General features: G+C 33.6%; 2 protein-coding genes across 3 annotated transcripts; one reads left to right on the forward strand and one right to left on the reverse strand.

Annotated features, from left to right (window-relative positions):
• The first annotated feature begins 1,737 nt into the window (after positions 1-1,737).
• Positions 1,738-5,502, forward strand: LOC115963504 (E2F transcription factor-like E2FE). Of its 2 annotated transcripts, XM_031082511.1 has the most exons (12): positions 1,738-2,163; positions 2,240-2,307; positions 2,397-2,449; positions 2,560-2,637; positions 2,736-2,789; positions 2,905-3,007; positions 3,432-3,499; positions 3,583-3,655; positions 3,748-3,809; positions 3,971-4,367; positions 4,491-4,548; positions 5,080-5,161. In XM_031082511.1, the coding sequence occupies exons 1-11, from the start codon at positions 1,940-1,942 to the stop codon at positions 4,499-4,501; spliced, it is 1,191 nt and encodes a 396-aa protein (XP_030938371.1). In that variant the 5' UTR covers positions 1,738-1,939; the 3' UTR covers positions 4,502-4,548; positions 5,080-5,161. The 2 variants fall into 2 exon arrangements, with proteins under 2 accessions (XP_030938371.1, XP_030938370.1); XM_031082510.1 differs by lacking the exon at positions 4,491-4,548 and having other exon boundaries at positions 1,743-2,163; positions 5,080-5,502.
• Positions 5,503-5,972: 470 nt separating this feature from the next.
• On the reverse strand, positions 5,973-11,909 carry LOC115963505 (mannose-1-phosphate guanyltransferase alpha). The gene is made up of 15 exons (XM_031082512.1): positions 11,421-11,909; positions 10,936-11,033; positions 10,726-10,826; positions 10,535-10,613; positions 10,297-10,357; positions 10,050-10,096; positions 9,848-9,940; positions 9,621-9,711; positions 9,323-9,371; positions 7,661-7,777; positions 7,431-7,578; positions 7,001-7,093; positions 6,853-6,921; positions 6,329-6,371; positions 5,973-6,243 (listed from the first exon to the last, which is right to left on the reverse strand). Exons 1-15 carry the CDS (start codon positions 11,476-11,478, stop codon positions 6,143-6,145), a joined length of 1,248 nt encoding a protein of 415 aa, XP_030938372.1. The 5' UTR covers positions 11,479-11,909; the 3' UTR covers positions 5,973-6,142.
• Between the last annotated feature and the right edge of the window lie 6,362 nt (positions 11,910-18,271).

The following is an 18,271-nucleotide window of genomic DNA, read 5'->3' on the forward strand; positions in this document are numbered from 1 at the left end:
AAAAAAATGTGAATGTAATGTATGTTTTATTAAAATATTAAAAGTAGTTGATAAATTTGGCAAGCAACCAAAACACTAAAAGTAATTGTTAAGAACCAAAAAAATAATAATAATAATAACATGTAAAACTTAATAAATTATAGGGGAAAAAGATAAGAACAAAATATTATATCTATTTTTTCTTAAGTCTAAAAAATAGATTAGATGAAAAATCTAGATTGCAATCAAATTAAAATTTGTAGCAACTTAGAAATTATAGATAAATTAATAATAAAATGATTAGATGAAGTATTTGGATTGTAATCAAATTCAGATTTTTATCAACTTATAAATTATAGGATAATAATACAAGAACAAAAATAATATATATATATATATATATATAATCTATTGGAATATTTAAATTGAATAAACTTAAAAGTTAGAAGACTTAATTGATTTTTTTAAGATCTTCCAGAACCACAAGAGGCAGATTGCAATTATTATAAGAGAATCTAGCTTTAAGAACAATAGAAAATTTAGATGCATAATGAGGTTAAATAAAAAACATGACTAATGACATTAGAAATAAACCAATTAGATGATTCCTCCTCTTTAACTAGGGCATCAAAACAAACTTTTGCAGAATACTTAATTAATTACTTATGTGGAGCTCACAAGAATGCTCCATGAGAACAAGATGGCCTCATTGTAAGAAGGGAATGGCTTGTGGCCGACACATTAGGATACGGGCACGTGTCCAATGGCACTGGCCACCGGACACATTAGGATACGGGCACATGTCCAAGAGTGGACACGTGTCCACATCGCAACATGTCTAGTGGCATTGGCTGCTGGACACAAGCTCCCCCCTTGTAAGAAAGTATTGATTTTTCATAGAGTTTTTCCTTATTCGCTATATGATAACAGTCACATAAGTGCTTATAAATAGAAAAAATAGTGAAATTTACACAATTTTGCCCCAAAACTACCCACATCAGTGAGTGTATAAATGTGTAAATATAAACATTTTCTATATTAACCGTGTATATATACATGATTATTGTAGTTGTGTATAACATTAGTTTATTATTATTATTATTATGATTTTTGGTCTCACCACTGCTCTTATTAGATACTCTCCTTTCCCCAACGTCCGTAACAACCCAGAAGAAGAAGAAAACCACTCAAACCACCAACCCAACACCATCCAACCATTACAACCAATTTTATAGCAATCCACTAGAAGAAGAAGAAGAAAAGTACCACCAAATTTGTTTCTTAAAGATAATTATAACATGCTGCTAATACCGCAGTTTGAATCCTTTCTCCCTTAGACCCCCAAACACTTTATATACGAGAATGTACTAATTCAGTTATAAGGCCATTGGCAAGAATGTATAATAAATAAATTGATATTGGAGTTTTTAAAAAGCGATTGTGTAAAATTTTAAACCAATTGATGCAAATGGTAATGGGGCTGTTTTGTAGTGTAACTAGAACAACGATTTTCAATGTTTAAACAATATTACAAGTATTTTTACACACTTTTTCACCTACACATATTTTTAAAAAATACAAACAGCATTAGCAATAGCATTACTAAAAAAATTAAAAAAAACCCATTAGGGGGCAAATCCGGTATTTCACATAAGCAGATTCGTAGGCGCCTGTCTCCGAATTCAAATTCCCGCTTATTCTAACATTCGAAAAAACGAAAAAACAAAAAAAGAGAGAAAGAATGGAAACAATGATACGGAAGCTAGCGAAAAAGAAAAACCCTATTGGATCCAAAACCAAAACCAAAACGCTCGCAAATTTTTTTCAAAATTAGAACCCCGCCATTCGTCAAACCCTTCTCTTCCCCCCCTTTTCTTAACGGTCCTTCCTCTCTCTCTCTTAAAAGCCTGAACTTGCTTCTCTCTCTCTCTCTCACATACAAACAAACGCTTAGATCCAAATGGCCTCGTCTTTGCCTTCATCTACGTCAGTGTCGCCGCCGGATTCTCCGCCGTTGCAACAGCCACACAGATCTGAACAACCACCACCACCACCACCGCCACAACCACAACAACCGCCGCCCATGGCGGTGCCGTTGCCTTCTTCTTCTACTGATCCCGACACCTCTTCTCGCCACCACACGTACAGCCGAAAGCAAAAGTCCCTCGGCCTCTTGTGCTCCAAGTAACTCTCTCTCTCTATTTTCTTCTGTCTTCAAAGAGTTTGTTTCTTTAATTTCTCATTCTTCTTCCTCTTGCAGTTTCTTGAGCTTGTACGATCGCAACGACGTCCGCTTGATCGGCCTCGACGATGCCGCCTCTCGATTAGGTTCACAAAATCTTTAACAAAAAGTTTCTTACGTACATACGTGTATATTATTTGGAGTCTGGATCTGATGGATTTTTGGGGTTTTGCAGGGGTTGAGAGGCGAAGAATATACGATATTGTGAACGTGTTGGAGAGTGTTGGGGTGAGAGATTCATTCAATTAATTCAAATTAAAATTTCATCTTTTTATTTTGTAGTTATTTGAATTTTGCCATACTAAAGCTTTTGTGTTTCTATGGTTCAATTTTTTTAGGTTCTTGCAAGAAGGGCCAAGAATCAATATACCTGGAAAGGGTTTGGTGCAATCCCGATTGCCTTAAAGGAACTCAAGGTTTATTTATTTATTTATTGTTATTTTTATCTAAGATATAATTGGAAGCTTAAATATTTGGAAAAGAATTCTGATTTGTGTGTTTGGTACTGTTTCAGGAAGAGGGTATGAGAGAAAATACCAGTGGCTTTGATGGCAATGACTTTGCCAAAGTATGTGAATTTATAGGGTTTTAAGTGCTTTTCCTTCTCTATAATTATTTGGGTTTTGAAAATTGTTTTGGGCAATTTTAATTTTAATTTTAATTGTCGTTTGTATTTTGGGTAGGTTTCAGATGACGAGGATGATGATGAAAGACTTTCCAATCCCAGTACTGGAAGTCAGAATGACAAGTCAAACCCTAATAGTTCTGTCAAATGCTTGCTAAAAGGTATTTCTTTTTGGAACCCTTTTGTTTGTAGTTTGCTTATGTTCTGTTTACTTAAGATTGCAATGTTTGTAAGTGTTTTTGAGTCACAGATTATCCTAGCATAAGTTTTGGTGTAAACAAATTTTCATTGCTTGGATGGGTCAGATATGATATAAGGCAGCAAGTTTAGGTTGAACTTGATTATGTGAATTTGATTACTCCATGTAACCTTATCAAATTGTCTTGTTTTAGGACTGTCTTTAGAGTTAATTCAAGGGCTTGGAAATTGAACAGTTACTCTGTGTGTAGATTAATTATCATCATCATCATCATCATCATAATAATAATTATTATTAAAAATGTCAGTATAATTTGAATTGAACAACCTGAAATAGTAGTGGAATAGAAATTTGACTGCAACTCTGCTTTTAATGATTTTTCACAGATAATCGGAGGGAAAAGTCTCTGGCACTTCTTACACAAAATTTTGTCAAGCTCTTTGTCTGCTCTAATGTGAGGATCCTTCTACTTTTTATGTTTCTGTCATTTATTTGCCTTGTAATAAATTATGACTTTGTTTCCAAATGATTCTATAGGCGAAATTGATCTCCCTTGATGAAGCTGCAAAGTTATTGCTAGGGGATGCCCACAATTCTTCAATAATGAGAAGTAATAAATTCTGTCTTTTGCTTCCTGAATTCTTCCCACTGACTGAAATGGAGCTGAAACTCTTTAACTAACATGGTGTTTGATCTTTGCAGCAAAAGTAAGGCGTCTATATGATATTGCAAATGTGTTATCTTCAATGAAACTGATTGAGAAGGTAAAACATCATTGTAAATCTTTGCTGAGAAAGATGTGAAAGTGAAACCTGTTTACATTTGAGCTTTTCAGTTATCTACAATTTAACTGAAGTAGTAAATTGAATTTGGCACTATCACCATCATTTGCTTATCGGTCAAATGTTTCTTGAATGATATGCAGACCCATACAACAGACACCAGGAAACCTGCATTCAGGTGGTTAGGGTGCAGAGGGAAAGCTGAGAATGAGCAAGCTCCGGTTGATTCTAGGAAAAGAATGTTTGGAAGTGATATCACAAACATTGGTTTTAAGAGGAGCAAAGTAGGGTCTTTATTTGATACGAATTTAAACCAGGATCTGAAAGTACAAAAACAAGGGAAATTTGACAGTTTGGTACATGATCTTGATAGAGGCAATTCAGAACATGACTCAAAACAGACTTCAAAGAGCTACCAATTTGGTCCTTTCGCTCCTGCCAGTGTATCCAAAGTTGGTGCCCCCGAGAATAACAGTGTAAAGCGAGTTCATGACTGGGAAAGTCTTGCTTCTACCCATCGTCCTCAATATCAAAACCAAGGTATTATTTCTGCTCTTTTACAGTTCAGTGAAATGCATCTTCTAGGCCCCGAGTCATTGCAATTTGAAAATTACTCTTTCAAGTAGAGATCCCACTAGTTTAAGTATGTTGTCTATGATCTAGATTCACATTAGCAAACCGAGTGAAAAGGAGGTCAAGAAGTCATCTTTCATCTATGAAGGTGACTTACATACTCCCACTAAATTTGTTCTGCATCTTTTTGATCTCCATTTTTGTGCTTAGAGGTCCTGATTAATTTGGAATACATCTTTTTTTTAAAACATGCTAAACTATTGTGGTAATTCACCAAAGAGTTTTAAGAGGCTCCTGTTACATCTTTATATGGGAAAGCATTTTGAAACTTTTAGGAGTAAACTCTAACATACCATTTATTACTCAAAGCACTATTTATTATAAGTCGCAAAATTTTGAAAATGCTCAAGGGTTTTTCAGTTAAAACTCTGTATTTCAAAAGCTCTGAGTTTATAAGATTTATGGCTGAAATTCTACTTAAAGTTACACTAAATGTGCACTTGGGCTGATGATAAGAGCAATTGTTATGGAATGGATACCATAGTTTCTAAGAGTATTACCCCTGCTAGTTTTAAAGAATTGGATTTTCTGAGGTGTTCTTTGCCAATTCAATTGTCTAATATGTATTTATTTCTACTTATTGTGCATATACTGATGGATAGTTGTAATAATGTTGTAGCTTTGAAAGACCTCTTCTCCCATTACGTGGAAGCATGGAAATCATGGTACTCAGAAGTTGCTGGAAAGAAGCCAATACAGATTTCTTGATACTTCCTACCAATGAGCTCCCAATGAACAAGTACAGCAACAAAATACCATTTTTTTTTTCTTTGTACTGATTAGTGATTTGACAAAGAGTGGCTCCGTGTTGTATGCATGTTCTTTATGCAACAACTTAGAATTGCCACCCACGGGATCTTCATTTCTTCCTTGTCTTTACAGTCTCACACATTTTTTTTCCCCGGTTCCTGTATGCATTGATTCCAAATGCATTTTTTCTTCGTTTCTTAATCTCATGTATTTCAATAGATGATTAATGTTGTCCTGTATGCATTAGATACAGTTCTCCTATTTAGAAACTTTCTTTCTAGAGTTCTTTTTAGCTGTTATGATTCCTATAAAATCCATAGTCTTATAACAAGCAATTAGATCATCCTGAGGGAGGGTTAGTGTCTCTAGAACAAAATTTGTGTACATTGCACCGCCTTGAACATTTCGCTTTGAATAGCATACCCACCCTCCAATAATGAGCCGAATCACATTTTGACATTTCTTTTAAACCATTGAACAGTTGAGCCTAAGCCCAATAGGCCTTTACAAATGATATATATGATGTTCCTTGCCACTGTTCTCACCAATGATCCTGTTAAAACAGGATTATCAATTCTGCAAGCTTAACCTATTTTAGGAAGATTACTCTTGCTGTCTTGCTTGACTGTGTCTGAGGACTCAGCAATTTTGGCCGTTTGGTAGAACAACTATAAAATGAAAACCCCTCATTTCTGTCAAAGATGATCATCTTTTATCTCCATTCTGATTATTCACTCTATATGCTCCAATATTAACAGCACTAAAGTAAAATAGCAGCCAATCTAAACTCTTATTCTTATTGAAGCAATGTCAATATACATAAGGGCAAAAAGCAACTTAATGTATTTGACTTATATCATTAATGAGTAAAGAATAACACTAATTTGTGACAGAATGAGTCTGGTGATAGGTATGAAACTGGTCCTGTTTTATCACAGAATTATCTCGTCTTGAACACTGACATTGAGAGTCTTGTTTGGTAGGACAATGCTGCTAGTCACCACTACTTCATCTTCAACAGTTACAGCTTCACCTGCATTGCAATGGTGATCAGTGCACTGTAAATTTAAGTTCCTTATTTAGGAATGGAGGGAGTGCATGAAAAATTATAAAAGTACCGAGTATTGTAACCCCAAGTTTTGCATTGTAATCTCCACTAGCCTGAAATCACTTGACCAAAATTAGAATGTCAATTGCAACAATTTCCAAACCAAACAAAAGAAGCAAGAGACAGACTTTCTGCAGAATTGAGTTAAACAGTAAAAGCTTTGATAGATCTTTTTTTTCTTTCTTAACCTCTTTTAAATGAAAAATATTAGAAAAAATAGCTGAAAAATCAAACTTCATGTGTAAGAAGAAAGATCTATAACTACTTGGATATATTCATTTTGATAAGATAGAGCCAAATCACTTTATCGTGTACGTATAATTTTAAACTATGATGCTGAAAGTGTTTGTTACATGTGTGGCATGGGAGTTGGACATGAGTCCTTCTATGCAACAGGCTGCCAAATGTTCCACTTGCATTATAGCAGTGATATTATTGGAGCTCAGAACTGGATGATAAAAAGGCACATTTTCTTAACCAACAAAAATATCATATTACTTTAAAATCAAAACAAAATCAAGTTTCTGAACTTGCCTGGACCCTAGACCATCTCCCAACAGAAGACTTCCACCCAACAATTGCATGAATAACGACGGCATTTTCCTGAAAACCAATAAGTAAAAATGTCAAGCTTAAGGTAAACTTAAGCATGCATGTCATACCCTTTGATTTGGTTATATACCTTAATTTCAACATCATCAAGGATGATACAACTGATGAGCCTTACGCCAGCTCCTATACGAGCATTTGCAGATATCGAGACATTGGGACCGATCTGTTTCACCACAGCAGAAAGGTCTATAGTTATAAATATAAAATTATTTCCAATCCAACTAGATAGAAGCAAAAATTACTTCTCTACCTATTGATTTTAAGTATACCCACCTGCTATCTCCTCCCTCCCCACCCCCCCAACACACACAAAATGAAACATAAAAAAACTGCAAAAGATCACAGGAAAAATTGCCTATTCTACTAGTAATATAATTGTACAACAGTGACATGGGTATGTGATTTCCAAAAGATCAGAAACCATCGTAATGAGGAGCTTGCATAGACCAGTAAAACTAGTCAGAGGCATTATTAAGTCAGACTGAGAAGGGAGAGATCACCTTAGCACTCGGATGTACTTTTGCTGATGGATGAACATAAACATCACCAGTAATGGAAGCACTCTTTGTACCATCCCCATGTGCCAAAAGATGGGGGGAGGTGAACCGGAATTGTGCAAGATATAAACCAGAACATTTCAAGGACATCCTGCAAGCATCAAATCTCATATAATGACCCTGATTGGAGGGGCTTAGGTTATAACAATACAACACCTTGTTGTCAGGCTTACCCAGGAGTTTTGATCTGTTCCCAAAAGTCCAAAGTCTCATATGTATATAGCTGCTTCTTCCCTGCAAGGGGTGACAGAATATCTTGATCCAATCTTACAAAATCTGTGGAAAGACTCCTGTTGAAGCAACACTTATATCAGGACAGGAAATTGAGAGAAATCACTATTAAATCCAAAGTCCAGAAACAGTGACAGTTTTACTAGTTAAGTTTAAACTGTATAATAACAGATGGTATTACAGAAATAGATCTGGTAGATTCTGTAGTAAAAATCCCCATAGGTTGTCACAATCTGACCCCAATAACCCAACTTGGGTTTTCAAAGCACGCATCAAACACATCCCTAACTCCATGAATATATGTATATAACAACAGTCCCCACTAATGCAGGTTCTGTGTAACAAGGAGACATTTGTGAACCCAGAGCAAAGGCAGAAAATTAACACTAATGCAGAGGAAGAATATTACATGGACATACAGCAAGACTACTGGGTAAAGTATATATTGATTTTTAATACCCAAAAAAAGAAGAAAAACAGTCAAGCAGCTATGGATCCTCAAGAGGCTAATCGGGGTTTGTCGCATGTATTCTTCTTTGCCAGGTAATTCTATCCAAAGTTATACTCTCTATTACCTCCTTAATTAACATGTCATTTTTAACTACTACTGCTACTACTACACTATTATTATAATTTTAAGTCTTCCTCTCCCTTCATTCCCTTGACTTGGATCAAATTACTCTTACTCACCAATACATTAATTGCCCTCCTTTATATATAACCAAACCATTACAGGAAACTCTCTTTCATCTTTTCTTAAATAGGAGCAGCCTCTATGTTTAAATGGGTTTCTTCATTTTGAATCTTAGTTTTCTTTGTATTTCCATTTATCCATCTTTGCATTCTCATTTTAGCTAATACGCATTTGATAAACATGTTACTTTTTAATAACCCAACATCCAGTACCATATAGGGTGACTAGTGTCATAGCAGTCTTGTAAAACTTTTCCTTTAGCTTAATTGGTATTCCACAATGGCGCAATACTCCTTATGTGCACTTTTCTTCATTCACGTTGCTTTTATGTTATAATTCACATAATTTTCAATGTCTCCATCATTATGAATTATTGATCCAAGATATCGAAATCATTCATTCTTTGGTATCTCTTGATTGTCAATTTTTAGAACTCCATTTTTATTTCTCCTTTTACTAAACTTACACTCCATGTACTTTGTTTTAGACCTACTTAACCTTAAGCATTTACATTCTAAATCACCCCTCCAAATTCAGAATTGAGAAAATGACATTTGTTTAAAGAAATAAAGACCTTAGGCCACTTGCCAGAGAGTTTTCCCTTTTGATTACACAGGGCCAATAATCACATTTTCCAGTTAACTAATTTGCACACTTTTTTACAATTTAACTGACCCAGGATATATTGAAATCCATAATGGAGCATTTATGCTGTGCTTTATTAGCATAAATTTGCAAATCAACCACAACTTTTAGGATAGATTTACCGCAGACATTATGCTGAGCTTAAATAGAGCAATAGGTTATTTATGTAGTATAGCACTGCTAAACTGTATATCTGCTATCACTGCTACATTAGTTGAGTATAAAAACACCAATGGAACATTCAGAGCTAGTAAAAAGGTCAAACCTTGTTGCTGACTGGAGGGCTTCAAAGCTGGATACACGTCTCAGATTAGCTGCAAATAACAAAATGAGAATTCAGATTTCAGCATGATAAATACTGATGCATAGTTTCATTAAACACCAGGCTAAATGTATTGCATTCCCCCCAAAAATAAAAAATAAAAAGAGAGTCAATGGCACAAATTCAAAATAAGTATCAAATTGGAGTTCTAGACCCTAATAGTTATACAGCATATCCTTGTGAGTTTGGAGAATCTGTAAACTAAATATGAATCATTTTCTTAGAGACCTATATCACTAACCTCTGTCTTTCCTCTGAGTGGAAACCTCCTGGATGGCAGTAAAAATATCTGGGGTAAATATGTAAACCCCACAATTTATTCGGTCACTTACCTGCATTACATCAAAATATAAGACCACCAAAAGAGAAAACAGGGAAGAAAAGAACTTCAAAAGTCAATTCACCAGATAAGGAAACAACAATGCTTAAGAATATGCTAAGAGTTGAACGTCTGCATGTTTTACATACAAAAGTTTCAGGCTTTTCTGTGTAATGCAACAGTTCATTGGTGACTGGATCAGCTACCAATTCTCCAAACTCATTTGCTGTCTCAGCAGAAACCTGCACATGGAAAGAAGATTGACGCCCAAACACGGAAAAGACCACATAAATAACAACATCAAATAATGATGCTCTCGCAGAATTTTGCTTCTGCATGTGTTAAACCTACTTTGATCACTAAGATTGTTCCCATCCCACCATATCTTCTGTGAGCCTCTGCAAACAGGTAAAGAAAGTGATAATTTTTTTTGGCAAGCCTAGTATAAATCAACTACTAAGCACTTGAAGTTACTGCTTCACAAAAAATTGTACATGCAAGACATTAAGAAAGAACATAAGAACAGGCAAATTATAGATTTTCACTAGAAGCCCAACAAAAAATAAAGATCCCATCTTTTCAAGAAGGAAGCAATTACCAAGCATTTCTGGCAGTGGAAAACTACAGCAAACATCGCAATTGAGCAAGAAAATATGTGACTGCCACACAAAATTTCAGAATCAGTATCAGATTTTTAACACATTTCATTTCAAAGTAAACCAAGAAAAGTAGAGCAGAGAGAGAATTTAAAGAGATATTAAATAATAGAAATAATATTAAAGAGTAAAAGTTTGTAATTATGAATCAGAGACAAAGCAAAAGTCAAAGGCAAATACCGGGCTATCTTCCATGATCAGATCTCTGAAGTTATAAAGTCCACCAGCTGAACCATGTGGCTTGTCTTCCTTCAAGTATCTGAAACCCCCATCAACAACAAGAATAAACAGCTATTCAAAAGTCAATATCCATATGATAATTTTGAGAAATAAGCTAATAAATTTATCAGGAAAGCTAGACAAAATGTTACCTAACAGGGACTTTTAGCTCATTAGAGATGGAGGACACGTATAATGCAAATTCACGTTCCTCATAAAAACCAACGAGATAGATCTGAGCTAAGTTGGGAATCTGTATGGAAAAGGAGTAATTATGTACTACTTAGCAAACTCAAAAGCAAGAAACTGACATATACATTACAGAATCACATTATAGTTCCATTCAAGAATCAAGAATATACCCTTTTACAAGCAGAAATTGGATGATGAACCATTGGCTGTCCAGCTAAAGGAAAAAGGGGCTTTGGAATATTCAGTGAAAGTGGTCGGAATCTAGTACCTGTAAAATCCAAAATTTTTGCATGTTAAGAAATCTATCTCATTTTAAACATCAAAGTCAAAATTCACATTAATAATCAAACTAAATTTGAAAAGTAACCAATTATATTCACCAATTACGAGAACAATGTCAGAGTTTCTCATCAGAAACATTGTTTCCAAAAAATTACAAAGAATATATGAATTGGGTTTCATCATTCGAATCAAAATTCTTTCTTTTCCATTGGAATCAAACCAGTTTTCAACGTTTTCTGTAAAACTTATCAAAAATAAAGGGTGTCATCAATTTAATTCAAAAGGCCAAATTTTATTACCAAGATCACAAAATTTCCAATTCTCAACCTGCATTAAGAATTCCAATTACACTACATACGAAACAAGCTCATACCTTTGGTGGGTCCACCAACCATGATCACAGCAACAACTCTCTCCTCTGAGCTTCCCATCGTTAAACAACTCAAACCCAGATCCCCAAAGACAGAAAACCGTCCACAACAACTCCTATATATTTTACAAAGTTCAAAGTCTTGTGAAGCAAAAACGGGTTCACACTTTCACACACGCAGCCCACCAAATGTAAGAATTTATGTAACTTGTGACTTGTCCATTTCTAAAGGGACCATATATATATCGATATCCAAAACACTAAAAACCAAACAAACTCAACAGTATTGACTGCCCCAAACCAATCAATACGTTGTAAATTGTAATATAGCTGAGAGAGAGAGAGAGAGAGAGAGAGAGAGCAATATTAGTGAATGAAAATGTAATCTAGGGAAGGATATTCAAGAGGAAGAGGCAATTAGTGTCGGTATGATGAGTGTAAAGTAGAAAGGTACTAATAAAAGCCACTCGCTTCCTCTCAATAAAACAAAAAAGCCACTCGCTTGTGAATAAGTAGGTGCACGGAATATAAAACCAAAACTGGGAAACTTCCACCTCTTTTTCCTACATGGGTCTCTCTCGCTCACGTGCAATAGTGTTTCACTCTCTCTTCCTTATCTTCTTTTTTTAGGCATGTAGATCTGATATATACAGCAAATTTTTCACGGTTGTGGGATCTTTGTGTCACGATAAACATACTATATATGCAGGATGCAGGATAACTAGTTAACTATATACTATTTTATTTCTTGAATATGTGAGTAATTTTTTTGGGTAATGAATATGTGAGTATTTAACTGCAAGCATAGTTATAAAATTTGGACCAGATGTTAAAAAAAAAACTAAACAAATACAAATACAAAATTTAAAAATTATAAAATAAGCATGATTCATTGGGTTACTAGTCTCAGTCTGATTGACTTGGCCAGTCTGGATTTAATAACCATGCTTACAAGTCTACAACAATATGATAAACGCAACAAATTTTATAAATTTTCACACCTTGTTGAGATGGTGTAGGTTGTAATAATTTATTGTGTAGTTTTAGGATCACAAATTATTTTACAATTTTTTTGTCATAACTCTGACATAGTAGACTGTGAGTGGTTAACCATTACTCACATATGGACCAATCATTTTTTCTTCACTAATCACACTCTACCACGTTACAATTGTGGCAAGAAGTTGTGAAAAATTTTATAGTCCTAGATTTTTCCTTAATTATTTGTGCAAATTACTTTTACATGGTACCACCAATGACATTACTGATATTGTCTACCAATCACAAAGAATTTTTGTTGTGAAAATATTGCAAAAAAATTTGTTGGATCTTTAGACTTATTGATTTGTGTGTGCCGAAATGAATTCTTCCACATTTTTTGTTTGTTGTCCACAAATTCACATTTAATCTCTTTTCTCTCTTTTCTATTATCTTTAACATTCGATCTCTTTTTGCCATGGATGTCAATACCGTACCGTACCGGCCGTACCGGCCGGAATATACCGTACCGGCCAGCAATCCGGTACACTCGACCCCCCTGTTTCGTACCGGAAAAAATACCGGCCGTACCGGCCAATTTCGGGTAATACCGGCCGGTACCGGGCGTACCGGCCGGTACAGGAAAAAAGTTTTTTTTTTTTTTTTAAGTTTTGTAATTTTTGAATTTTTGTTAGGACAAAATGGTAACTTATTTGTATTAACTTATTAGTATTATTTGTTTTCTTAGTATGCAATGGTAACTTTTAAGCTTTCTATTTTATTTTTTTATTTTTTTTCCCTTTTAATTGATACTAAAATCTAAAACCATGAATAACTAGTTCTAAATTGAGGAAATGTTTTATGGTAAACTTTTATATTTATTATAATATATATATACACAAACACATACATATATATATATATATATTTATATTTATAAATATAAAAAATAGCGGTAAACCCGAAACGGTACACCGGTATTGACCGGTATCCGAAATATATTGTACCGGTGGCCAAACCGGTACGGCCTCCGGTACGGTATTGACATCCTTGCTTTTTGCTCCTTTTGTGAGGCTTTATACTGATCATCTTTGGTAGCAAACAATGTCTGAAGAACCAATGCTCTTAGCAAAACACAAATGATACTTGGTGGATCTGTCTTCCGACAAGACTATAATGGGATTATAAAATCAAAGCTCAGTTAGACGGGTCCATTGAACGATACAAGTCATGTCTTATGGAAATATGTTTTGCACATGAATATAGTCTCGACTTTGATAAGTCCTTTGCTCTCGTAACCTCACTAACCACTGTTAGCTAGCTCCTTAGTGTTACTGCTGTTAAGAATGCATTCCTTAACGAGAATCTTGCTTAGGAGGTTGACTGCAGCCTCCTCTCAGCTACACACATCCTCTCACTAAAGTTTGTCAGCTTTGTCGTGCACTCTATGGACTCAACCATGCCCCTCAAGCTTGGTTTGCTAAGTTTAGTAGAACCATTGCCCACTTGGGATTCACCTCCAAATCATATAACTCTGTCTTGTTCATCCATCACAATGAGATTAATATTATTCTTCTTTTATTCTATGTGAATGACATGATTATTACTAATAATGTTAAGCATGGTATTCATTTGCTTCGGACCCTCCTTAATTAGTAGTTTGAAATGAAGGACCGAGACATCCTTGGAAATTTCCTTGGCCTTTTGGACTCACATAGTCCTAAAGGTTCTTTCCTCTCTAAAGCCAAGTACGGCTCTAATCTTATCTTGCAATTGCCTTAACTTATTAGTATTGCGAGCTTGCTAACACCACCCTAAGCTTCTCTAGTTAAATTGGTTATTGCAAGACTTTGATGCACCTTAACATTCTACATTGTCTATCTATTGTGACAACTAAGGTGTCGTTCAAATTGTCTACAATGATGCGTTTTACGAGCACACCATATATATTGAGATCAATTGTAATTTTGTGGGTAATTGTTTTCAACAAGACAAGCTTCATTTGTCATATTTCTCCCACTGAGTTGTTGGCTATTGTATTTACTAAGCCTTATCATCGAGACTGTTTTCATACTCGTCACAAAACTCAAGCTGGTCTCTAGAATACCATCTTGAGTTTGAGGAAGCATGTTATATAATTGATTACTTTGTAGCTTAGTTAATTGTATACTCAAAGATTTACACTCATTATCATTACTTGTGCAACAATCATATTTCCGGTACACACTATTCACTCACAGATCGGTGTGCCTATAGATATAGTACAGTTAACACACACACACACAAAAACAAAATTTTTTAATGCTCTTTATCTCAACCAAATTTTCATTTGGAGAGAGAGAGAGAGAGAGAGAGAGAGAGAAAGAGAGAGAGAGAGAGATTTTAGGGAAAAAAATAGTCAAGAATGTTATTATTATTAGGTAAATTACCATAAAGTTAAAAGTTGAGGAATATTCACTCAGAGTATTATCAAATTTTGGAAAAAATATAATTTTTATACTTAAAAATTAGTGTCTTCATGTGAAAAGAATTCCTATTAAATGAAAATAAGAGTTTTAATGTTTGCTTTGCTCTGTAATTTTTCTATTGCTTGTGAAATAAAGTTTAAATTGTGTTTTTTATTTATTAATTTATATTTTATTCATTGTTGGCTTCTTCTTACTTTCTTATTGACATCAAGTAAAATAGAAAGCGAATGGCTTAAATAAATCCCAAGATATGACTTAGTTGATTTTCACTTCTCAAGTTTCACATGATCTATGAAAATGGAGAAGATCTTATTCTGTGATTCATTCCAATAGTTATTCAACGTGTGTGAAATATGAGAACTACACATCTATGCGATTAGTAAGGCGTTTTAAACCTCTAAAAACCATAGACAACCACATTTGGAAGATTGGAAAAAAAAAAAAATTGAATGGCTTAATTTCAAAGTCATTTGTACTAAAAAGAAACTAAAGGCTATATTTGTAAATTTGTAACAACATATAAAGAAATTTTTTAATTTTTATATTTTGCCAAGTTACAAAAAATATTCCCATAAAAAAAGTTACAAAGAATATGTTTGATCCTTTTGCAGCTATATATTTGTTATAAACATATCAAGAATATTGTTGATTCTTTTGCCTTCGAAAGTTTCCTACATCTACATTTTACCCAATAATCAAAGTAAAATGGCTCAGTCATATGGAGGTTGGAATAGGACGAGGGTAGATGACAATGATTAAAAAATAACTGTTTAATTGTTATGTTTAATTTAAAAAGTGTGTTTACTTTATCAAAAAAAAAAAAAAAAAAGTTTACTTTTATAGTTTTATTGTGTAAGCAATTATGTTACAAGTAAACATTTTTTTTTTTGTGAGCATACTTTAATAAGCATTTTATTGTGAAAAACTTATTAAACTTTTTATTGTGAAAAATGCTTACTGGTGGAATAAATTGAAGGAAGATACTTCATAATAAAGTATCTATTTTTTAAAACCTTTCCTATCCTATCCATGGAGTTTTCAATTGTGCAACAATATAGAATTTAGATAATCAGAAAATATCACACCACTCATAGTTTTTGGTGCATATATTGACTTCATTGATTAATAGAGTATTTTTCAGTCCCTATCAATAATTTATGAAGAATTGGTTACATTCATTTGCTTGACATATATGGCTATATATATAAACAGCACAGAATGTTAGATATAAATTCATGTTATTTTCATTATCATTGTATGTGTATTAATGAAGATATATTAAGGAAGAAGAATGTAGTTGGAAATCAATGTCAAATAATTCAATTTTCACATGGCATAGAGGTGCTTAACAAGTTAAAAAAGAGTTTGACCATCAAGAATTCAAGCCAAGCCACTCGTATGACAGTGTTCATACAAAAAAAGGTATGCCAGTTGTTTGAGCAACTCTATGCTTATTTTTGTTTGTAATACACTTTTCCTTCGAATTTTGTATGAATTCATCCAAAAAGTACAGAGTATTTTTTAAACTTGCTTCAAATCTAAGAAGTCAAAAAAAGGAAAGGTGGTTCAGGTTCAAAATTCGGGAAGGATTGAGATTGTTCCCTCACCATATGATGTTATTCCCCTACCTTGTCAGTCAATTACTTTTGGAACAAGCCATGGCTGCTTTTAGCCAAGATAAGAGCTAATCCATCTTATTTCAGATACAACTCATCAACACTAATTCAAAAAGTTAAAAGGTGAAAAATGTTTATGAGAAATCTCACAGCATTCTTTGTTCAAGATGACATTTTTACGAGTTGTTATAATTAGGCTGAAATCCAAATTACACTCGTTAAGTCATTTACATTGTAATTTTCTCATTTCTATCATGCTAGTCATTTTGTTTATTATCGTCTATAAAACTACAACAATCATAATACCAGATTTGATGAAGTTTTATAGATGATTTAAGAGGAATGACATTTGTTTTTTCCTAGAATGTTTCTCGAACACGTTACATAACTCAAAAGATTATTCACCTATAATTTTAGTTACATGACTTACTTAATAGTCATATGAAATGATTAAATGATATAATGAATCATTTAAGTAACTCAAAAGATTATTCACTTGTAATTTTAGTCACATAACTTACTTCATAGTCATATGAAATGATTAAATGATTTTTAATGCATCATGTGATTTATGCACATGATTGATTTTTTGAACTGTCACATAATAGACTGTAGAGGATTCATTCAACTCGGTTTGGAAGAAAACTTTTATCTTTATACAAAATGCCCAATTATTTGACAAAAATGTGAAAAAATTTCATGGATTAAAATGACAAAAGTTATACTATAAGGACAAAAATGACGTTACACCCAAACTGAAAAGGGCGTAATTTGAATTTTTGCCCTAATATATGATTTCTTTGCCATATTCTCCAGATGCAAGTGGGGTTAGACAGAGATAGAGTAAGCTTTTCCGAGAGATCTTGGTGGGGATTTCGGTCACATGACGCCAGTTGGTGCTAGTGCACCCCAATTGAGTATAGTATTATTCTATCAAACGTGCCATGTGAGTCCTCTGCAAAAGTTATCGTTATCATACAGCCTCTCTAGAGCCCTCTGTATAATCACGTTGGCAAATTGGAATCCATTTCAGGCTCAATTGTCAATTCCATGTCCACCAATTCCAGTCGTAGGATTTATTATTTTGGGTAAACATTGCATGCATAGGATTTATTATTTTGTGTAAACATAGCATGCAACATCCTCTCAAACGAGAGTAAGTGTAAAATCTACCATCATATTACTCTCATGTGAGAGGGTCAAGGCCCGGTCCAAGCATTTCTGAGGCTTATGGCGAAATTTTCAAATGGGGCATTTATGTAATCACAAATAATATTTAACTAGCATTTTATATAATATATTTTTTTAAATCCATTCTTTTTACTCTTTAATATGAAATATATATATATATATATTTTATAGAAAATACTAAAATTATAACAAATTTTACTACAAACTGGTGTTGTAATGAATGTGATCAATGACATGAGACTTACAAAAATACTAGAAATATTATAAAATTTACGACATGAAAATTACAAAGATATATCACCAATCACAAATATTCATTCAAAAACGTATTTAATAGTTTGTTGAAATTTACCTATCATATTCATTGTCACATCAAATTATAAAAGTTATAGAAATCACCACGCATCCTTGATGCAGTAATCACTCCACAAGTATAAGTTCTTGTGCGGTGTGGGGGGCAATGACTGAAATTTAAGTCTCAAGAAGAAAGTTTCGCACACATATACACTTAGATTGATTAGGCTAGAGTATAATTTTTATCTTGTATAAAAATAATTAAATAAATAAAAGTTATGTAGTAAAATTTATAATATTATTAACA

This window comes from Quercus lobata, chromosome 10, assembly GCF_001633185.2.
Source record: "Quercus lobata isolate SW786 chromosome 10, ValleyOak3.0 Primary Assembly, whole genome shotgun sequence".
Taxonomy (NCBI): domain Eukaryota; kingdom Viridiplantae; phylum Streptophyta; class Magnoliopsida; order Fagales; family Fagaceae; genus Quercus; species Quercus lobata.

Bases quoted from the DNA above. Each gene is read 5' to 3' on its own strand.
- LOC115963505 (XM_031082512.1), bottom strand. From the start codon at position 11,478: ATGGGAAGCTCAGAGGAGAGAGTTGTTGCTGTGATCATGGTTGGTGGA. The intron at 10,358-10,534 runs GTATTTGCCTTT...TTTGTGTGGCAG, and splicing joins TGATCATGGAAGATAGCCCG to TCACATATTTTCTTGCTCAA. The intron at 6,372-6,852 runs GCAAGTTCAGAA...AAGTGATTTCAG, and splicing joins GGAGATGGTCTAGGGTCCAG to GCTAGTGGAGATTACAATGC.
- LOC115963504 (XM_031082510.1), top strand. From the start codon at position 1,940: ATGGCCTCGTCTTTGCCTTCATCTACGTCAGTGTCGCCGCCGGATTCT. The intron at 2,790-2,904 runs GTATGTGAATTT...TATTTTGGGTAG, and splicing joins ATGGCAATGACTTTGCCAAA to GTTTCAGATGACGAGGATGA. The intron at 3,008-3,431 runs GTATTTCTTTTT...GATTTTTCACAG, and splicing joins TGTCAAATGCTTGCTAAAAG to ATAATCGGAGGGAAAAGTCT.